The 17,004-nt window shown below is 46.2% G+C and overlaps 1 protein-coding gene across 1 annotated transcript in view; it reads right to left on the bottom strand.

Moving 5' to 3' along the window:
• Window positions 1–17,004, bottom strand: part of ARSG (arylsulfatase G) — a 127,344-nt gene that overhangs the window by 20,956 nt on the left and 89,384 nt on the right. The window contains exon 9 of the mRNA XM_012747430.3: window positions 976–1,084. Coding sequence (XP_012602884.2) covers window positions 976–1,084 — 109 coding nt within the window. The remainder of the gene's footprint in view (window positions 1–975; window positions 1,085–17,004) is intronic.

Genomic DNA, 17,004 nt, shown 5'->3' with positions numbered 1-17,004 from the left:
TGAGCTCATGAACAAGCCCTGGCTTCTATGGAGGGTTCCCCTTGTTAGTGAGTACAGGGCAGAACCCCAGAGAGGAGGACTCTGTCTGAATTCATAAGAAGTCCCCATTACAGGCTCAGGAGGCTGAAGTGGGAGGATCACTCGAGGCCAAGAGTTTGAGATCAGCCTGGGCAACATAGTGAGATGCTATTTCTAAAAAAAAAAAGAAGAAGAAGAAGAAGAAGAAGAAGAAGAAGAAAAAGTCCCATAGCTGCAAAGGCGTTGCTTTCAGATTGACACACTACAGCCAAGTTCTTTGCCAAGGAGATGGCCTCCTGGATCTGCCTTCATACCGAGGTAAGAGTAATGATGAGATATCACACATACAGTGGTCCTTCTAATAAAGGAAGAACCCAGGCACTCACCTCCTTGTAGAAGCTACTTTGCCAGAGGTAGCAAGAATGTCCTCACCTAAGGACTCATTCTTTCCCCACTGGCCTGGTAGGGCCACCTCCCTTCTCCTTCTTCTCCAGGACAAGAGGACATATGGACTCCTTTCTTGGGGTGACCTGGTTGCCAGCAACGTGCTGGCTTCTCACAGCCACCCCTAGGACACCTGCCTTAACCCCAGGGATGGAAAACTTAGGACTCAAATGATCTCTTTCCCCTTGTCAGCTGGGCCGAGGCCGAGAGGGAAGATGCTGCCGCTGCCTTCTTTTGCCTCTTCTTTCTCTTCGCCAGATACAGCCAGGACTCAAAGCTGATGGTGTGAACCCAACCCCAGCCCCTCTTCACTCAGGCACTACCCCCAGAGAATGGTTTGAATCCCTGGCACTATTACTCTAACTAGATATGGACTCGCCTACAGGCAAATGCACACTGCTACAATCAGACTTTGGGAAGCATCAGGAGCACCTGGCAAAGATGGGTGGTGGACAAGTTTCCTTGACTTCTTGCTCCAGACCCCCAAATTTCAAGGTAGTGTGGGTCTCGTACCTTAACAAGGCAGTGCTGGTGACGTTGACTGGGACTCTGCCAGGCCAGTAAGCCAGTGCCGGGACACGGTGTCCGCCTTCCCAGGTGGTCTGCTTGGCTGGACTTCCCCCTGTGGGAGGAGGGGAGGCAGCTGCTTCATCCACAGTGATAACTCAAGACTTCTGTTCAGCTAAGGGCTAGTCTCTGGGAGAACAGTTCCTCTCCAAGAGTTTCCAATAATCCCAACAAAGGAATGACTTGTTTTGATAACCAGCTATTTCCCCACAACTTTTATTTTACTGGACTTAATGTGTCAACAGTTGCCTCATCAGTCTATTGAATCATGCCACTTGATTTCCTTCATGAGACCTTCACCAGTGTAAATGATCTTGTTTGTCTACTGACTTGCTTATCTTATGTCTTTGCACCCTGAGACTTTATCGGTCTTGTGCATGCAAGCTGCTTAACCAGTCTTTGACTAAATGAATTAGACTTCCTACTGATCGTAATGTGACTGTCTATTCAGGATAAAAAATATATATATATACAATTGCTTGCAAAGAGAGAAAGGAAGAAAGCTCCCCAGCTATTTGATCTGTCCAACGCCCAACATGGCATGGATTTTATTGCCCTATTTTGCTTTGCTTTTCCTCGAATTAATGACTTGTTCTGATGTTGTGGAGACAGCCTCAGAAACAGCTCCAACCTCCTGCCTGTTTGGGGGGAGGTAAGAACCATCTACGTGCAATCTATGAATTTCCACTTTGGTAATTAAAGGAATTATTTTTGTAACCACGAAGTCAAAAGTGACCACCAGCATAATGATGGCCAGCAGGCTGGAAGGGATGAGGTCATGTTTTGTGGAAACATCCTGAATACATGTTGCGTTGAATTAACCATGGCCATCCCCGCCACTCCCACGCACACCCCACCCTCATCCTGGTTGAGCCAGAGGCCAAGGATTCCACAAAGTTAGCGTGTAAAAAGCCCTTCCAAGGCAAACGCTGCGCTCGGCTCACACATACTGTGGTCATGCAACCTCCCTATGTTTGGCTGTTGTGAACAATAAAAGCAACAAAGGGGGGGGAGGGGTGCGGGGGGTGGGGGCAAGATGAAGGCCTCTGTCACTCTGTACTCAGACGGCTGCAAACGGAACCTTTGATGTCCCTGGCCCAGCACACACCGGAAATGCTCCGCATTCTTGGGACTTTCTCATAACCAGCTTTGGAGTCCCTCAAGTGTTGAAGTAAAAGACAAAACGCCAAACAACTCAAGTCCTATGGACTGTTTATGTTTCAGGGTGTGGGGCTGGAAAAACCAATTGGCGTCTCTGCAGGCTAAGACGCTCTTTGATGTAGCCCAGCACTTCTCAAATACATTCTTCCCGTCCAGAGCCACCACTCCCATAAATACGTATCGGGTCCACTCCAGTCATTCGTGCACACGGACCAGAGACTCCAGAACTGCGGCAAGCATAAAACCCGTCTCCACGTGGCTGTGGAATGCATGACTTATGCTTCAGCTGGAGGCCAAAGAGCAGGGAGGGAGCCCCCACGATTGCATGTGCTGGGGCTTTGTGGATACTTCCACCCCCACCAGGGGGCTTTTGCGTGCAAGCGTGGGTTATGGGTGGGTGAAAATATGGAGCTTGTTCATTTGCATGTCCGTGGTGTGTGACATTCAAACGGATGTGCTTAACCTTTGAAGCCAGATGCTAAGGAAGGGTCAAGGCTTTACTTCCGAGAAACAAGCCATGGGCTCTGACGGGTCACCCAGAAGGCAGGAGCCCTGTGTCGGCACAGGCAGGGCATCGGGCACCAGGCTTGGCACATAGCGCGGTCTCTGCCTCCAGGATGTTTCCAGAATGGTAAACTGGCCCCTGATTAATAAATGTGCTAATTGGTTGTCACCGCCAAGCAGGGATTCTGCCTGCTTGCAACAACCTTTTGTGCTGCTCTCTTGTAGGTGACTGACTCTCCTAATACATTTTTCAGAGAAAAATATTTCAATGTGTTTGTTTTATTTCAGGAAAGGGTTGAAAGCTGGAGAGGTTAGGGGGAATTCAGCCAATTATAAAACATGTGTGGTTAAGGAAATGGGCAATCTACTTGCAAAGATCCAGGAATTAAGAGAAAGAGAGAAAAAGACTGGCTGAGAGGAGCCCCTTGGTATGGCCATTTTGGGGGAAAATCTCTATGTCGCAAGACTGGTCAGCTAGTCATGGCTGGACCTTGAGTTCTGGTTTTGTAGACGCCTTTAGACACAACAGAAAGACACAGTTATATGTTCCAGCCATGCAAATGATCACAGGCCTACAGACTTCACACTCTAAGGGAATTCATCTTAAAAGAGTCAGGAGTATGGGCAAACAATAATAAAATATATATATATATATATATTCAAACTACAACATGATCCTGTCTTGCTCCAAATTCCAAGTTCTCACTGGCATTGCTAGGAGTAAACAAAATTTTAAAACATCCAACTAGCATTCTCTGTAACAATAATATTTATATATCTATTTATTGGGCCCTTACTAAGTACTAAGTTAAGTGCTCCTAAGCATCATGCTAAATGTGTCCCTGCATTATTTCACTGAATTCTTATGACGACCTTCCAAGCTGGGCACTATCATCCCTATTTTTCAGGGGAGGAGACCAAAGCTCAGAGAGGTTAAGTCGTTTGCCCAAGGTCACATAGCTGGCAAATGGTAGAGCCAGGATTTGAATCCCAGTCTACACAGCCGGCACCCTCACCCACTACTCACCCACCCTCACCCACTGCTCTTCCAGGGCAGAGGTTCCCATCCTGGAATGCTTATTAGAATCCCTGGGGGAGCTTTTTTTAAATGCCTGTGCTGAAGTCCCTCTCACATAGAGATTGTGATTTAATTAGCCTGGGGTGGTGCTTGGATGTCTATATGCTCTATGGCTGTCCCCGTGATTTAATGGGGAGAGCGCCCGTTCCCGGGGAAGGAGTGGGAGGGGCAGGACTGGGAAGAGGCCACAGTGCATCTCAAAACTAAATGTAGCTCATGTCCTTTATAGTTACGGGCTTCCTATTGCCCACACCTTCACACCTTTATGCCACGGTACATAAATGCGATGTTATACGTCGCAGTAGGCACAATAGATCAATCCATAAATTAAACTTCTGGCAGTGACTAGAAGTCCGTTTCAAGAGCTATTTGTTAGTTTAGATAAGCCACGCTGCTTTGATCAGGCACTGGCACATGAAAAGTGTTAGCTGCCTTCGGCTTTCTGTTGAGAAATGCATGTCTTATGGCCATGAGAATGCATTTCAATGCACTTGCGGTTAGTTATGACTCTAATTAAAGCAGAGCCTCTTACTTAAAGCAATAAATATTTAGCCTCAGCAACCAAAATATAAACAGAACCATGATTCATAAATTTGCTTATTTGTTCTTCCCCGGCTACGGAAGTGAAGTGGCATTCCGTGATGCATCGAGACAGGGGCAGACCGGGGAAATGTCACCACTGCCTACGCCCGGGAATAGTGGTCTTTCCTGGAAAGGACCCAGCTGCCCTGTTGCGCTGAGTCAGAAAGGCAGAGCAGCAAATAAAAAGGTTGGCAAATTCTCCATGCAGTAGAATCCCCAGGAGAGAACTTTTTTAAAATCTGGATTCTTGGGTTCTGGCCCCAGAAATTCTGATTTAATAAGTCTGGGGTGGGGCCGTGATTCTAGGTGATTCTGATACCAGTGGTCCGAGAACCAGAGTTTGAGAAGTAGTAGCAGGGTAATTGCAAGGACCTTCTATCTACCTTCAGTGGAGGCAGATCTGAGCTCTAACTCCAGTGCACCCGGCCCAGCTGTGCGGCCTTGGGCAGAATTGTTAACCTCCCTCAGTGTCGATCATCTCAGCCAAGAAGGGGGAAAACGACTGTATAGTTGACCCTTGAACAAGGCAGGGGTTAAGGGCACTGACCACCCACCATGCAGTCAAAAATTTGAGTATAACTGGGGCATGGTTCATGTCTATAATCACAGCACTCTGGGAGGCCAAGGCGGGCCAGGGTGATCTCTTGAGGCCAGAAGTTCAAGATCAGCCTGGGCAACATATCAAGACCTTATCTTTACAAAAAAATTTCTTAAAATTTAAAAAAAGTTGGAGTATAACCAGGCACGGTGCTTTGTGCCTATAATCCTAGCTACTCAGGAGGCTGAGGTAGGAGGATAGCTTGAGCCCAGGAGTTCAAGACCAGCCTGGGTGACATAGTGAGGCACTGTCTCTAAAAAAATTTTTAATAAAAATTAGCTTGGCATAGTGGCTTAAACCTGCAATCCCAGCTACTTGGGAGGCTGAGGTAGAAGGATCACTTGAGCCCAGGAGTTCAAGGATGCAGTGAGCTATGATCATACCACTGCACTCTAGCCTGGGCAACAGAGCAGGACTCCATCTCTAAAAAAAAAAAATTCAAGTATAATTGTTGACTCCCCTGAAATTTAACTACTAATAGCCTTATAGCCTAATGTTGACTGGGAGCCTTACCAATAACACAAACAGTTGATTAACAAATATTTTGTATGTTACATATATTATATACTATATTCTTACAATAAAGTAAGCTAGAGAGAAAAAAATGTTATTAAGGAAATCCTAAGGAAGAGAAAATATAGTTACTATTCATTAAGTGGAAGCAGATGATTATAAAGGCCTTCATCCTCATCATCTCCATATTGAGTAGGCTGAGGAGGAGGAGGAGGAGGAGGGGCTGGTCTTGCTGTCTCAGGGGTGGCAGAAAAGGAAGAAAATCCTCATAGAAGTGGACTCCTGAAGTTCAAATCTGTGCTGTTCAAGGGTCAACTGTGCGTATAGAGTTGTGAGCGCAGTGACATAAGATGCTGTCTGTAAAGTTCTAAGCAAGGCACCTTTGCATGAAGTGCCGCCACTTAATCCTTAGGTAGAAAACAGCAGAAATCACACCCTGACTGCTGTTTTGGTATGTGTAGTACTTTTCTTTTAACTAATTTGTGTTTTTTTGTTTTTTGTTTTATTTTGGGTTTTTGTTTGTTTGTTTGTTTGTTTTGAGGCAGAGTCTCACTCTGTTGCCCGGTCTAGAGTGCCATGGCGTCAGCCTAGCTCACAGCAACCTCAAACTCCTGGGCTCAAGCGATCCTCCTGCCTCAGCCTCCCAAGTAGCTGGGACTACAGGCATGCGCCACCATGCCCGGCTAATTTTTTCTATATATTTTTAGTTGGCCAATTAATTTCTTTCTATTGTTAGTAGAGACAGGGTCTCACTCTTGCTCAGAGCTGGTTTCGAACTCCTGACCTTGAGCAATCCTCCCGCCTCGGCCTCCCAGAGTGCTAGGATTACAGGTGTGAGCCACTGCGCCCGGCCTCTTTTAACTAATTTTGAATGTCATTAGACAGCGCCCTCTTCCAGTTTACTGTACCCCTAGCACTGCCCACAACTGTCGAAAAGGAACATTCGTTCTTTTATATCACCTGCCTGGCCCGCTTCGGCACTAGCATTTGGGAGGGGGTAGAATGCCCGCTCTGAGGAGTAGCATTCTACAACCTTCCAAAGAAGCAGGCTTCGTTTCTAAATATAAAAATGTGTCCTTGCCAAGGATGCCCATAGCAGACTCATTTTCTAGAAACACGGGGCGGCCAGGCCTCTGTTCGGACCCAGACGCTGGCTGGCCTGGGGTGGCCTTGAGTGTGGGGATGGGGACATTCCACCAAGCCTGGTGGCCAGAGGCCCAGAAGGAAACACGATCCGACTTCGGCTGGGTCCCCACCAGCAGGCGCTGCCCCGGCCAGGGCCGACAGCCAACGTCCCTCGTCCATTGCTCTGTCACCCCGCAGCACCTCTGACCTTTCCCGGCCCCACCCCGTGTCCCCCACCTGGACAGAAGGCCCAAGATGCAGAGGCCGCTTCCCAGCGGGAAAGGTTATGCAACAACCTGATAGCATCGAATTACAAACAGCCAAGGTCTCCTAGAAGCCACGGATGCCAAACTCAACAGAATGTTTCCTCATCACGAAGGGGGAGGAAGGAACAGTTCTGCTCTTCAAATAAAACAAGGAAAGATTTTCCAGACAGAGGAGCAGTCAGTTTAGGGGAAAAACAAGGTGTCGGTTCTGTCCCGGGGAGGAAGTGGGTCTGGAGTGGAGAGGGAGGGCCGGCTGGGAGCCAGTCCCAGGCAGCAGGGTGCGCAGCTCCTGGCCTTTCCTAGGCCCCCGCCTCCCCCCCAGCTCCAATTCCGTCTCTCCTCACCCCTGCAGGGCGCAAGCCAAGCCAAGTGGAGCATCCTCACTCCACCCGCACGCACGGGGTGAAAAGATGACTCCCGGAGACGCTGCCTCATCCCATCAGCTGAGCCGGGCGGGCGGCTTGGCCAGGAAAGGAAAGGGAAGACGAGGAGGGGGGGCCCGGGGGCCCTGAGAACAGGGGGAGACAGCGCGTGGCCTGACGCAGCCGGCTGGCTTCGGGGAGAAAGTTGCAGGGCTGCGGTACTGTTTGTCCTACTCGGTTGCGAAAACATTGCCTGTCTTCTCTCTCTTTCATCTGCTCTCCAGCCTGGCCCCCTTACCGCGGGATGTGCAGACATCCCACTGACAAGGAACTGGGTGAGGAAGAGCAGGGGGCCCAGAGGGACCCCAGTGCCCTTGACCCGCTGGGCCTGGCCTCTGCCCAGCTCCACGCAGGGCTCCGCCTGGCTTCCCAGAGCCCCCAGCGCCATTCCAGGCAGAGGGGAAGGAGGAGGCTGTGCAACAGTGGACAGGAAGCTGGTCTGGAGAATGAGGAAGTGGAAGTGTCTGCCCCCAGGCCACGGCCCTTCAGGCAAAGTGGCTTTCAGACTCCTGAGAAAGGAAGAAAGAGAAAGGCACCCAGCCCCGCCCCACCGTCCACCAAGTGCTGTACCCCACGGATGCCACATGAAGCCACAGCGTTTGTGGGAAGGGCTTGCCCAAACACAGGGTTATCTTGAGGTGACTGAACCCAGCTTCCCAGCAAAGCTTCCCAAGACAGAGGCCCAGAACACTTTTAAAGTTACCCACATGTGATTTAAGTTGCCCAGTACTTTAATAGGAGAATCTTTTCCAGGGCATTCTCTGATCCCCTTACAATTCTTCTTTAAGGGGGGGGGGGTGCGTCCAGCCAAGTTCCTTCGGCCAGGAAGAAAGAAACCGAGTCTACCGGGGTTATTCTAACAGCAGAAGCCAAGCGCAAGGCTGGGCGACCCCTGGGCAATATCCCAGCTTGGGGACGGGTCCACGACCCCACAGGACAGAAGAGGACACTGAGCCCCGGAGCCAACTAAGAGTCTGAGTCAAGGTTCAAGCCCAGCGGGGCCTCCCAAGCCATGAGCTCTTTCCATCCCTCCATCCTGCCTCCTACAGATTGAGACTGTCACCGGCACCAGGGCTAAAGACATTTTCCTTGACGATTATGAGGTTCAAAGAAGCAAGACAGGATTTTCCAGACGGCTGAGCAGCCAGCCGGGTAGAACAAGGTGTGAGTAACCGCATTCACGTGGGCTGAGGAATGAGCCAGCGGTGGCCAGAGGATGGGGCCCCCCTCGACCGCTGGCTGGCCCCGCCGGGCCCCCCACCCTCCTCGCCTCAGTCTCCTTATTTGGCCAACAAGGGGGTTGGAATAAAGACCGCTGAGGTCTCTTCCAACTCTGGCATTCTATGAATGTGGGGATATTCCTGGAAATTTTGTATCACTGGCTTTTCTCATTTGTAATTTTTGGCTCAGTGGAAATGAGCCTCGTACTTACTCCTCCCTCTGTTCTCAGCCCCACTGATGTTAGAGGATCTTTGGAAATGGATGAATGTGCTAGGGGAGGGAGGTGGGAGTGGGAAATGGGGAGCAACTCTTTAAAGAGTATGGGGTGTAAAATAAAATAAATTTTCAAAAAAGCTGGGCGCAGGCTGGGCATAGCGGCTCACACCTGCAATCCTAGCACTTTGGGAGGCCAGGGCAGGAGGATTGCTTGAGGCCAGGAGTTTGAGACCAGCCAGGGCAACACAGTGAAACCCCGTTTCTAGCCAATTAATTGATTAATTAAAGAGTATGGGGTTTTATTTTTTAGGGGGTGATGAAAATGCTTTAAAACTAGATAGAAGTGGTTGTCACATAACACCAGGAATGTGCTAAATGCTACTGAACTGTACAATTTTATTTTTATTTTTTTTTGAGTCAGAGTTTCACTTTCTTGCCTGGGCTAGAGTGAGTGCCATGGCATCAGCCTAGCTCACAGTAACCTCAAACTCCTGGGCTTAAATGATCCTACTGCCTCAGCCTCCCGAGTGGCTGGGACTACAGGCATGCACCACCATGCCCGGCTAATTTTTTCTATATATTTTTAGCTGTCCAATTAATTTCTTTCTATTTTTAGTAGAGACAGGGTCTGGCTTTTGCTCAGGTTGGTTTCGGAACTCCTGACCTTGAGCGATCCACCCACCTCGGCCTCCCAGATTGCTAGGATTACAGGCGTGAGCCACCGTGCCTGGCCTGAACTATACAATTTTAAATGGTTAATTTTATATGATATAAATTTCACCTCATAATGTCCCTCTCACTCTTAAAATCCTTCCATGAATACTTATTTCTTTAGAATTAAGGCCAAAATCCATTGCTTGAAAGAAAAGACCTTCGAGTGCTGACCTCATCTCTCTCTGCTCTATTTGGTTGCCACAAGTTCTGGGCACGCAGACATGAGGGCAGCTCCAACAAGCAGCTCCTCCGCTCCGGTCTTCCCACGCCTGCCAGGCTGCCACCCTTGCTTGGAGCCTCTTCCCTGCAAATCCCTGGCTGTCTCCTGCTCATTCTTCAAAACCCAAACTGCCTGGGCAGAGCCTGTTTGCACTGTCCACTACAGTAGCCACTAGCCACATGTGGCTCCTGAGCCCTTGAAGTGTGGCTAGTGGAGCCAAGGAATTGAACTTTAATCAAATTTTCATTTAATTCGCCATGCGTGGCTAGTGCCCAGCATATCGGACGGTGTAACTCTAGACAGGTGATTCTCAAATTTTAAAGCTGCCTCAACATCCCCCGAAAGGACTTAAAACACAGATTGGGCCGGGCACGGTGGCTCACACCTGTAATCTCAGCACTTTGGGAGGCCGAAGCCAGTGAGTCATTTGAGGCCAGGAATTCAAGACCAGCCCAGGTAACATAGCAAAAATCTGTCTCTACAAAAAATAAGAAAAATTAGCCAGGCGTGGTGGCACTTACCTGTAGTCCCAGCTACTCGGGAGTCTGAGGCAGGAGGATTGCTTGAGCCCAGGAGTTTGAAGCAATGATGAGCTATGATGGCACCACTGCACTCAGCCTGGGCAGCAGCGTAAGACTCTGTCTCTTGAAAAACAATAAAACCCCCACAGATTGGTGGAATCCATCCCCAAACATTCTGATTCAATAGGTCTGGGGCAAGGCCCTAGAATTTGCATTGCCAGCCAGTTCTCGGGTGGTGCTGGTCCAAGGACCACATTTTGATAACCATTGGTCTAGAGTTGAAAGTTCTAGACTCAGGTGATTCCAGACTCACATGGTCTAGATGTGGATGTTCATTTTTTTATAGTGAGTAGTACTCCATGCTGTGTGTGTGTGTGTGTGTATATATGTATACATATATATGTATATATATATATATATCACATTTTATTAATATATTCATGTATTGATGGGCACTTGGGTTGTTTCCACATCTTTACAATTGTGAATTGTGCTGCTATAAACATTTGAATGCAGGTGTCTTTTTTTTATAGAATGTCTTTTTTACCATTGGATAAATACCCAGTAGTGGGATTGCTGGATCAAATGGTAGTTCTACTTTTAGTTCTTTGAGGTATCTCCATACTGCTTTCCATACAGATTGTACTTGTTTGCAGTTGTACCAACAGTGTATTAATGTTCCTATCTCTCCATATCCACGCCAGCATTTGTTGTTTTGGAACTTTTTGATAAAAGCCATTCTCGCTGAGGTTAAGTGATATCTCGTTGTGGTTTTGATATGCATTTCCCTGATCATTAGAGATGTTGAGCATTTTTTCAAATGTTTGTTGGCCATTAATCTATCTTATTTTGAAAAGTTTCTGTTCATGCCTTTTGCCTACTTTTTAATGGGGTTGTTTGATTTTTTTCTTGCTGATTTGCTTGAGTTCTTTATAGATTCTAGTTATTAGTCCTATATTGGATGTATAGCATGCAAATATTTTCTCACATTCTTTATGTTGTCTATTTGCTCTAATGATTATTTCCTTGGCTGTGCAGAAGCTTTTTAATTTTTTAATTTGCAGAAGTTTTTTTAATCAGGTCCCATTTATGTATTTTTGTTGTTGCTGTATTTGCCTTTGGGGTCTTGGTCATAAATTCTTTGCCTAGGCCAACATCTAGAAGAGTTTTTCCTACATTTTCTTCCAGAATCCCTATGGTTTCATGCCTTACATTTAAGACTTTTATCCATCTTGAATTAATTTTTTGTGAGTGGTGAGAGATTTGGATCCTGTACCAGTCTTCTACTTGTGGCTATTCAATTTTCCCAGCACCATTTACTGAATAGGGATTCTTTCCCCCAATGTATATTTTTGTCTGCTTTGTGAAAGATGGGATGGCAATAGGAGGATGATTTTATGTCTGGGTTCTCTGTTCTGATCCATTGTTCTATGTCTCTGTTCTTGTGCCAGTCCAATGCTGTTTTGGTTACTGGAGCCTTGTAGTATGGCTTGAAGTCTGGTAAATTGATGCCTCCTGATTTGTTCTTTTTGCTTAAGATTGCTTTGTGTATATGGGATCTTCTCTGATTCCATACAAAGCATAGAATTATTTTTTCTAGGTCTGCAAAAAATGACATTGGTATTTTAATAGGGACTGCATTGAATCTGTAGATCACTTTGGGTAGCAAAGACATTTTAGCAATGCTGATTCTACCAATCCATGAGCATGGTATGGTTTTCCATCTGTTTATGTCCTCTGCTATTTCCTACCTCAGTGTTTCATATTTATCCCTGTAGAGTCTTTCACCTCCCTAGTTAAATATATTCCTAGGTATTTTATTTTCTTTGTTACTATTGCGAAAGGTATTGAGTCTTAGATTTGGTTCTCAGCTTGACTGTTGTTGGCATATATGAATGCTACTGATTTTGTAACCTGAGACTTTGCTGAATTTATTTATTAATTCCAGTAGTCTCTTGGCAGAATCTTTGTGGTTTTCTAGACATAAGGTCCTAATGTCAGTAAAGAGCGATAGTTTGACCTTTTTTGTCCCCATTTGAGTACTTTTAATTTCCTTCTCTTGTCTTCATTGCTCTGGCTAGGAGCACTATGTTGAATAGAAGTAGTGATAATGGGCAACCTTGTCTGGTTCCAGTTCTACACGGGAATGCTTTCAATTTTTCCCTGTTCAGTATGATGTTGGCTGTGGGCTTGTCATATATGGCTTTTATAATTTTGAGGTAAGTCCCATCTATGCCTATTTTATTAAGCATTCTTATTATAAAAGGGTACTGAATTTTGTCAAATGCTTTATATGTGTCTATTGAGAGAATCATATGGTCTTTGCTTTTATTTCTATTTATGTGGTGAATTACATTTATGGATTTGTGTATTTGAACCATCCATGTATCTCTGGGATGAAGCCCACTTGGTCATGATGTATTATATTTTTGATGAGCAGCTGAATTGTTTGGCAGGATTTTATTGAGAATTTTTGCATCTATATTCACACGGGATATTGGTTTGTAGTTTTCTTTTTTCTTGCCTTTTTTTGAGTCCTTTCCTGGCTTTGGTATCAAGATGTTGTTGGCTTTGTGAAATGTGTCAGGGAGGATTTGTTCTTTCTTGATGTTATGGAATAATTTATGCAGGATAGGTACCAGTTCTTCTTTGTAGGTCTGGTAAAATTCGGGTGTGAAACCATCTAGTCCAGGACATTTTGGCGGGGGGCGGGGGATTTTTTATTGCTGCTTCAATTTCAGTACTTGATATTGGTCTGTTAAGGAATTCTATTTCTTCCTGATTAAGCCTAGTAATGCTGGGTGTTTCTAAGAATTTGTCCATTTCCTCCACATTTTCAAGTTTATGTGTATAGAGATTTTTATAGTATTCAGAGATGATATTTTATATTTCCATGGTGTCAGCTATAATTTCTCTTTTTTCATTCCTGATTGAACTTATTAGAGTACTTTCTTTTCTGCTTTTGGTTAATCCAGCAAGAGGCCTGTCAAAATTTTATGTTTTCAAGGAACGAATTTTTTGTTTCAGTTAATCTTTTGTATAGTTCTTTTGTTATAGATCTCATTTAGTTCTTCTCTGATCTTGGTTATTTCTTTTCTTCTGCTGAGTTTGGGATTGGTTTGCTCATCCTTTTTCAGTTCCTTGACATGATTCATTAGATTGCTGATTTGTGATCTTTCTGTGTTTTGGATGTAGGCATTTAGGGTGATGAATTTTCTTCTCAGAACTGCTTTATCTGTACCCCACAGATTTCAATAACATGTGTCTCCTTTATCATTTAGTTAAAAAAATCTTTTGATTTCCATCTTAATTTCTTCCTTGACTTGACTATCATTCAGCAGTAGGCTGTGTAGTTTCCATGACTTTGTGTAGAGATGAGTGTTTCAGTTGGAGTTGATTTCTAATTTTGTTCCACTGTGGTCTGAGAAGATGCCTGGTATAACTTCTATGTTTTTTAAATTTGTTGAGACATGTTTTGTGGCCTAGGATGTGATCAATCCTAGAGAATGTTCCATGAACTGATGAGAAGAATGTATATTCAGTGGTTTTAGGGTAGAATGTTGTATAAATGTCTATTAGGCCCATTTGTTCTAGAATTTTGTTTAGGTCTATTGTTTCTTTGTTTATTTTCTGTTTGGAGGCTCTGTCTTGTTCTGTCAGAGGAGTGTTGAAGTCACCAGCTATTATCCTACCAAGTAGGATTTGCTTTATGAATCTGGGTGCACCTGTGTTAGGTGCATAAATATTTAGAATTTTTATGTCTTCTTATTGAATTGTTCCCCTGACCATTATATAATGATCATCTTTGGCTTTCTTTACTTTAGTTGATTTGAAGTCTATGTTATGTGATATGAGAACTGCTACACCAGCTTTCTTTTGGTTTCCATTTGCATGGAATATTGTTTTCTATCCCTTCACCTTGAGTCTGAATAAGTCCCTCTGAGTTAGATGTGTTTTCTGGAGACAGCAGATATTTGGCATGTAGTTTTTTAATCCACTCAGCCAGCCTATGTCTCTTGAGTGGAGAGTTCAAGCGATTCACATTTATTAAAAGAACTGATAAGGGGGGTGGATTTCTGTTCTTCCTGTTGAGTAGAACTTTATTGCTCTGTTTTACCTATTGAGCCATTGTGGTGGCTGGGCTCTGATCTTTAGCTTTTGGGGGTTTTTATACTGGTGGCCATCTGCCATGTTGATCCATGTACAGTGCAGGTCTGAGTACTTCCTCCAGGGCAGGTCTGGACTTGTCAAAGTCCCTCAGTGTTTGCTTGTCTGAAAAAGTCTTAATTTCTCCTTCAAACATGAAACTTACTTTTGTAGGATACCAATTCTAGGCTGGCAGTTGTTTTGTTTTAAGAAGATTGAAGATGGGGTCCCACTCCCTTTTGGCTTGTAAGGTTTCCACTGAGAAGTCTGCTATTATCCTGATGGATTTTCCCTTGCAGGTCAGTTGTCACTTATGTCGAGCTACTTGTAGAATTTTCTCTTTCACTTTGACTTTGGCCAGGTTGAATACTATGTGTCTTGGAGATGTTCTATTTGCTACAGATCTTCCAGGAGTTCAATGATCATCTTGTATCTGCATGTCTGGATCTCTGGAAATATCGGGGAAGTTTTCCACAATAATTCCCTCAAATAGATTTTCCATGCTTTTAGCACTTTCTTCTCCCTCAGGGATACCTGTAATTCATGTTTGTTTGCTTTGCGTAGTCCCACATCTCTCTAAGTGATCGCTCTGTCCTTGTTGTTCTCTTCTCTGCTTCTTTAAATGATTGCATTAGCTCAACAGCCTTGTCTTCAAGCTCTGAGATTCTTTCTTCACCTTGATTTAATCTGTTGCTGAAACTTTCTGCTGCATTTTGAAAATCCCTGAAAGACACTTTCATTTCTTTAAGTTCTATTATATCCTTCCTAATTTTGTCACTCTCTTTAATGATTTTTTCATTAATTTCTTGAAATATTTTTTGGGCTTCTTTTTTGGTTTTCAACTTTCTCTTCAATTCCGTTTATCTAATTTGCCATCCATATTCTGAATTCCATTTCTGTCATTTCAACAATTTCCTTGTAGTTAGAGTTCACTGCTGTAGCTCCTCTGTGATCCCTTGCGGGTGTTTATCTATTTTGATCTTTCATGTTGCTAGGGTTCTTTGGCTGGTTTCCTATCTGAATCCTCCTTTCTGAGTTCCAGGTAAATAGGTTTGCAGGATTCCTGTTCCTTGCTAGGAACTCTCCAGATAGTTGTAGGATGTTCAAGTTGGGAGCTGAACAAGACTCTTTTTACTCAGGCTGGTGTTGTGGGGATTGCTTTACCCAGGGTCTCCCACAGAGATAACTGCAGCAGCTGGATAAGGCAGCCATGGGTTCCCAGTTTGTGGGCAACTGGCTCAAAGCAGGTGGCAGTACGTTGGCGGCTTGAGGCTGGGGTGTCCCTGGACCTTGGAGCAGTTCTTCCAGCCCTGGTTTGGTGGTGAAGGCTCTGGAGTGGGGTCTTGAGGTCCAGGTGCAGCACTGGAGACTTGGGGATGGTGTCTCTGGGTTGGCAAGATTTCTGGGGTACAGGGGTGGAGCCTCAAGCTCTGTCATTAGAGCCTCAGAGCTGGGACTAGGAAGGAGCCCGGAGCAGAACCTCTGAGCAAGGCCTCTGAGTCAAAAGTGGGGCTGTAGGGATGGCAGGTGATCTGACCTGGAGGGCAGGGGTGGGGCCTAGTAGGCAGGAGGCAATCACAGCCCAGAGGGCGGAGTTGGGGTGAGCAAGCAGCTGGCTGCACCTCCGGTGCCAAGGTCCTGCTAATGCCAAGATAGGCAAGCTATTGTTGGCTCCAGTGGCCCAGGGACCGTGGGCCTCTCCGCGCTCCTCTTGGAGCCTGCCAAAGCGGCCTCCGCAACCTCTTAATTTAGAGCCCACTGTGCTCGTGTGTAAGAGCCTCCTAGCTGGGACTGGGGTGGAGCTCGAAGCAAAGCCTCTGAGCAGGGGCTCTGAGCCAGAAGCTGGGGCCATGTAGATGGCAGGCTGACCCAACTTGGAGGGAGGGGTCAGGGCCAGGCAGGCAGGAGGTGACTGGAGCCTGCAGAGCAGATTCAGGGCCGAGCAAACTGCCTGGGTCCGGCAGATGCCAGGTGAGACATGCAGAGGTCACGGCTTTCCACGCCTCACCCAGAACCCGCCAAAGCAGTCACCCAACAGCTCTCAGACCGGGGCCTGCTGCTCTCTGGTCAGTTCCTGTGCCCAGGTCCCACTGTGCTCTAGCAACGAAGCGCCTGGCTTTACATTCCAGGGTACAGCTCAGGGGAGCCACAGGTCCGTCCTCTCCCTCCCCAGCCTGGTGCAGGCCTGGTGTGGTGCACCCGAGAGTTCAGGGTGGCTTTAGCCATTAGCCGACCCCCACAGCGCCTGTTGTCTAGTGGGCTCCGCACGACTCCAGGCATGTCCCTGTCTGAGCAGGTAGAGGTCTGTGGGGTGGTGGGGGTCTTGCAGTTCAGTCCGCACTGCGCTAGCAGGGCGAGCTTGATGCTCCATTCTCCTATTGTGCTCCTCGCACTCTTTAATCGTGTTATATGTATCACCCCGTCACCTTTTCTTCCACACTGAGTGTCCCGCGTTGCTTCTCTGTGAATTTGCAATGCTGCTTGGTAAGTAGGCAGTTGCCTGCACCTCTCACTTCTCTCCTGGGAGCAGCGAGCTGCCAGGCTGCCTCCAGTCTGCCGTTCCCCCACCCCCGCCATGTACCATATTTCCTTAAGCTCTCCTCTCCCTGCTGGACACTTAGGTTATATCCGACTATTAAAAAAACCTACTGCAATGAGCATTCTTTTATATACAACATTGTACACTTA

Source organism: Microcebus murinus, chromosome 18, assembly GCF_040939455.1.
Source record: "Microcebus murinus isolate Inina chromosome 18, M.murinus_Inina_mat1.0, whole genome shotgun sequence".
In the NCBI taxonomy this organism is placed as follows: Eukaryota; Metazoa; Chordata; class Mammalia; order Primates; family Cheirogaleidae; genus Microcebus; species Microcebus murinus.
Note: the sequence above shows the minus strand (reverse complement) of the source record. Positions and strands in the feature narration are given on the sequence as shown.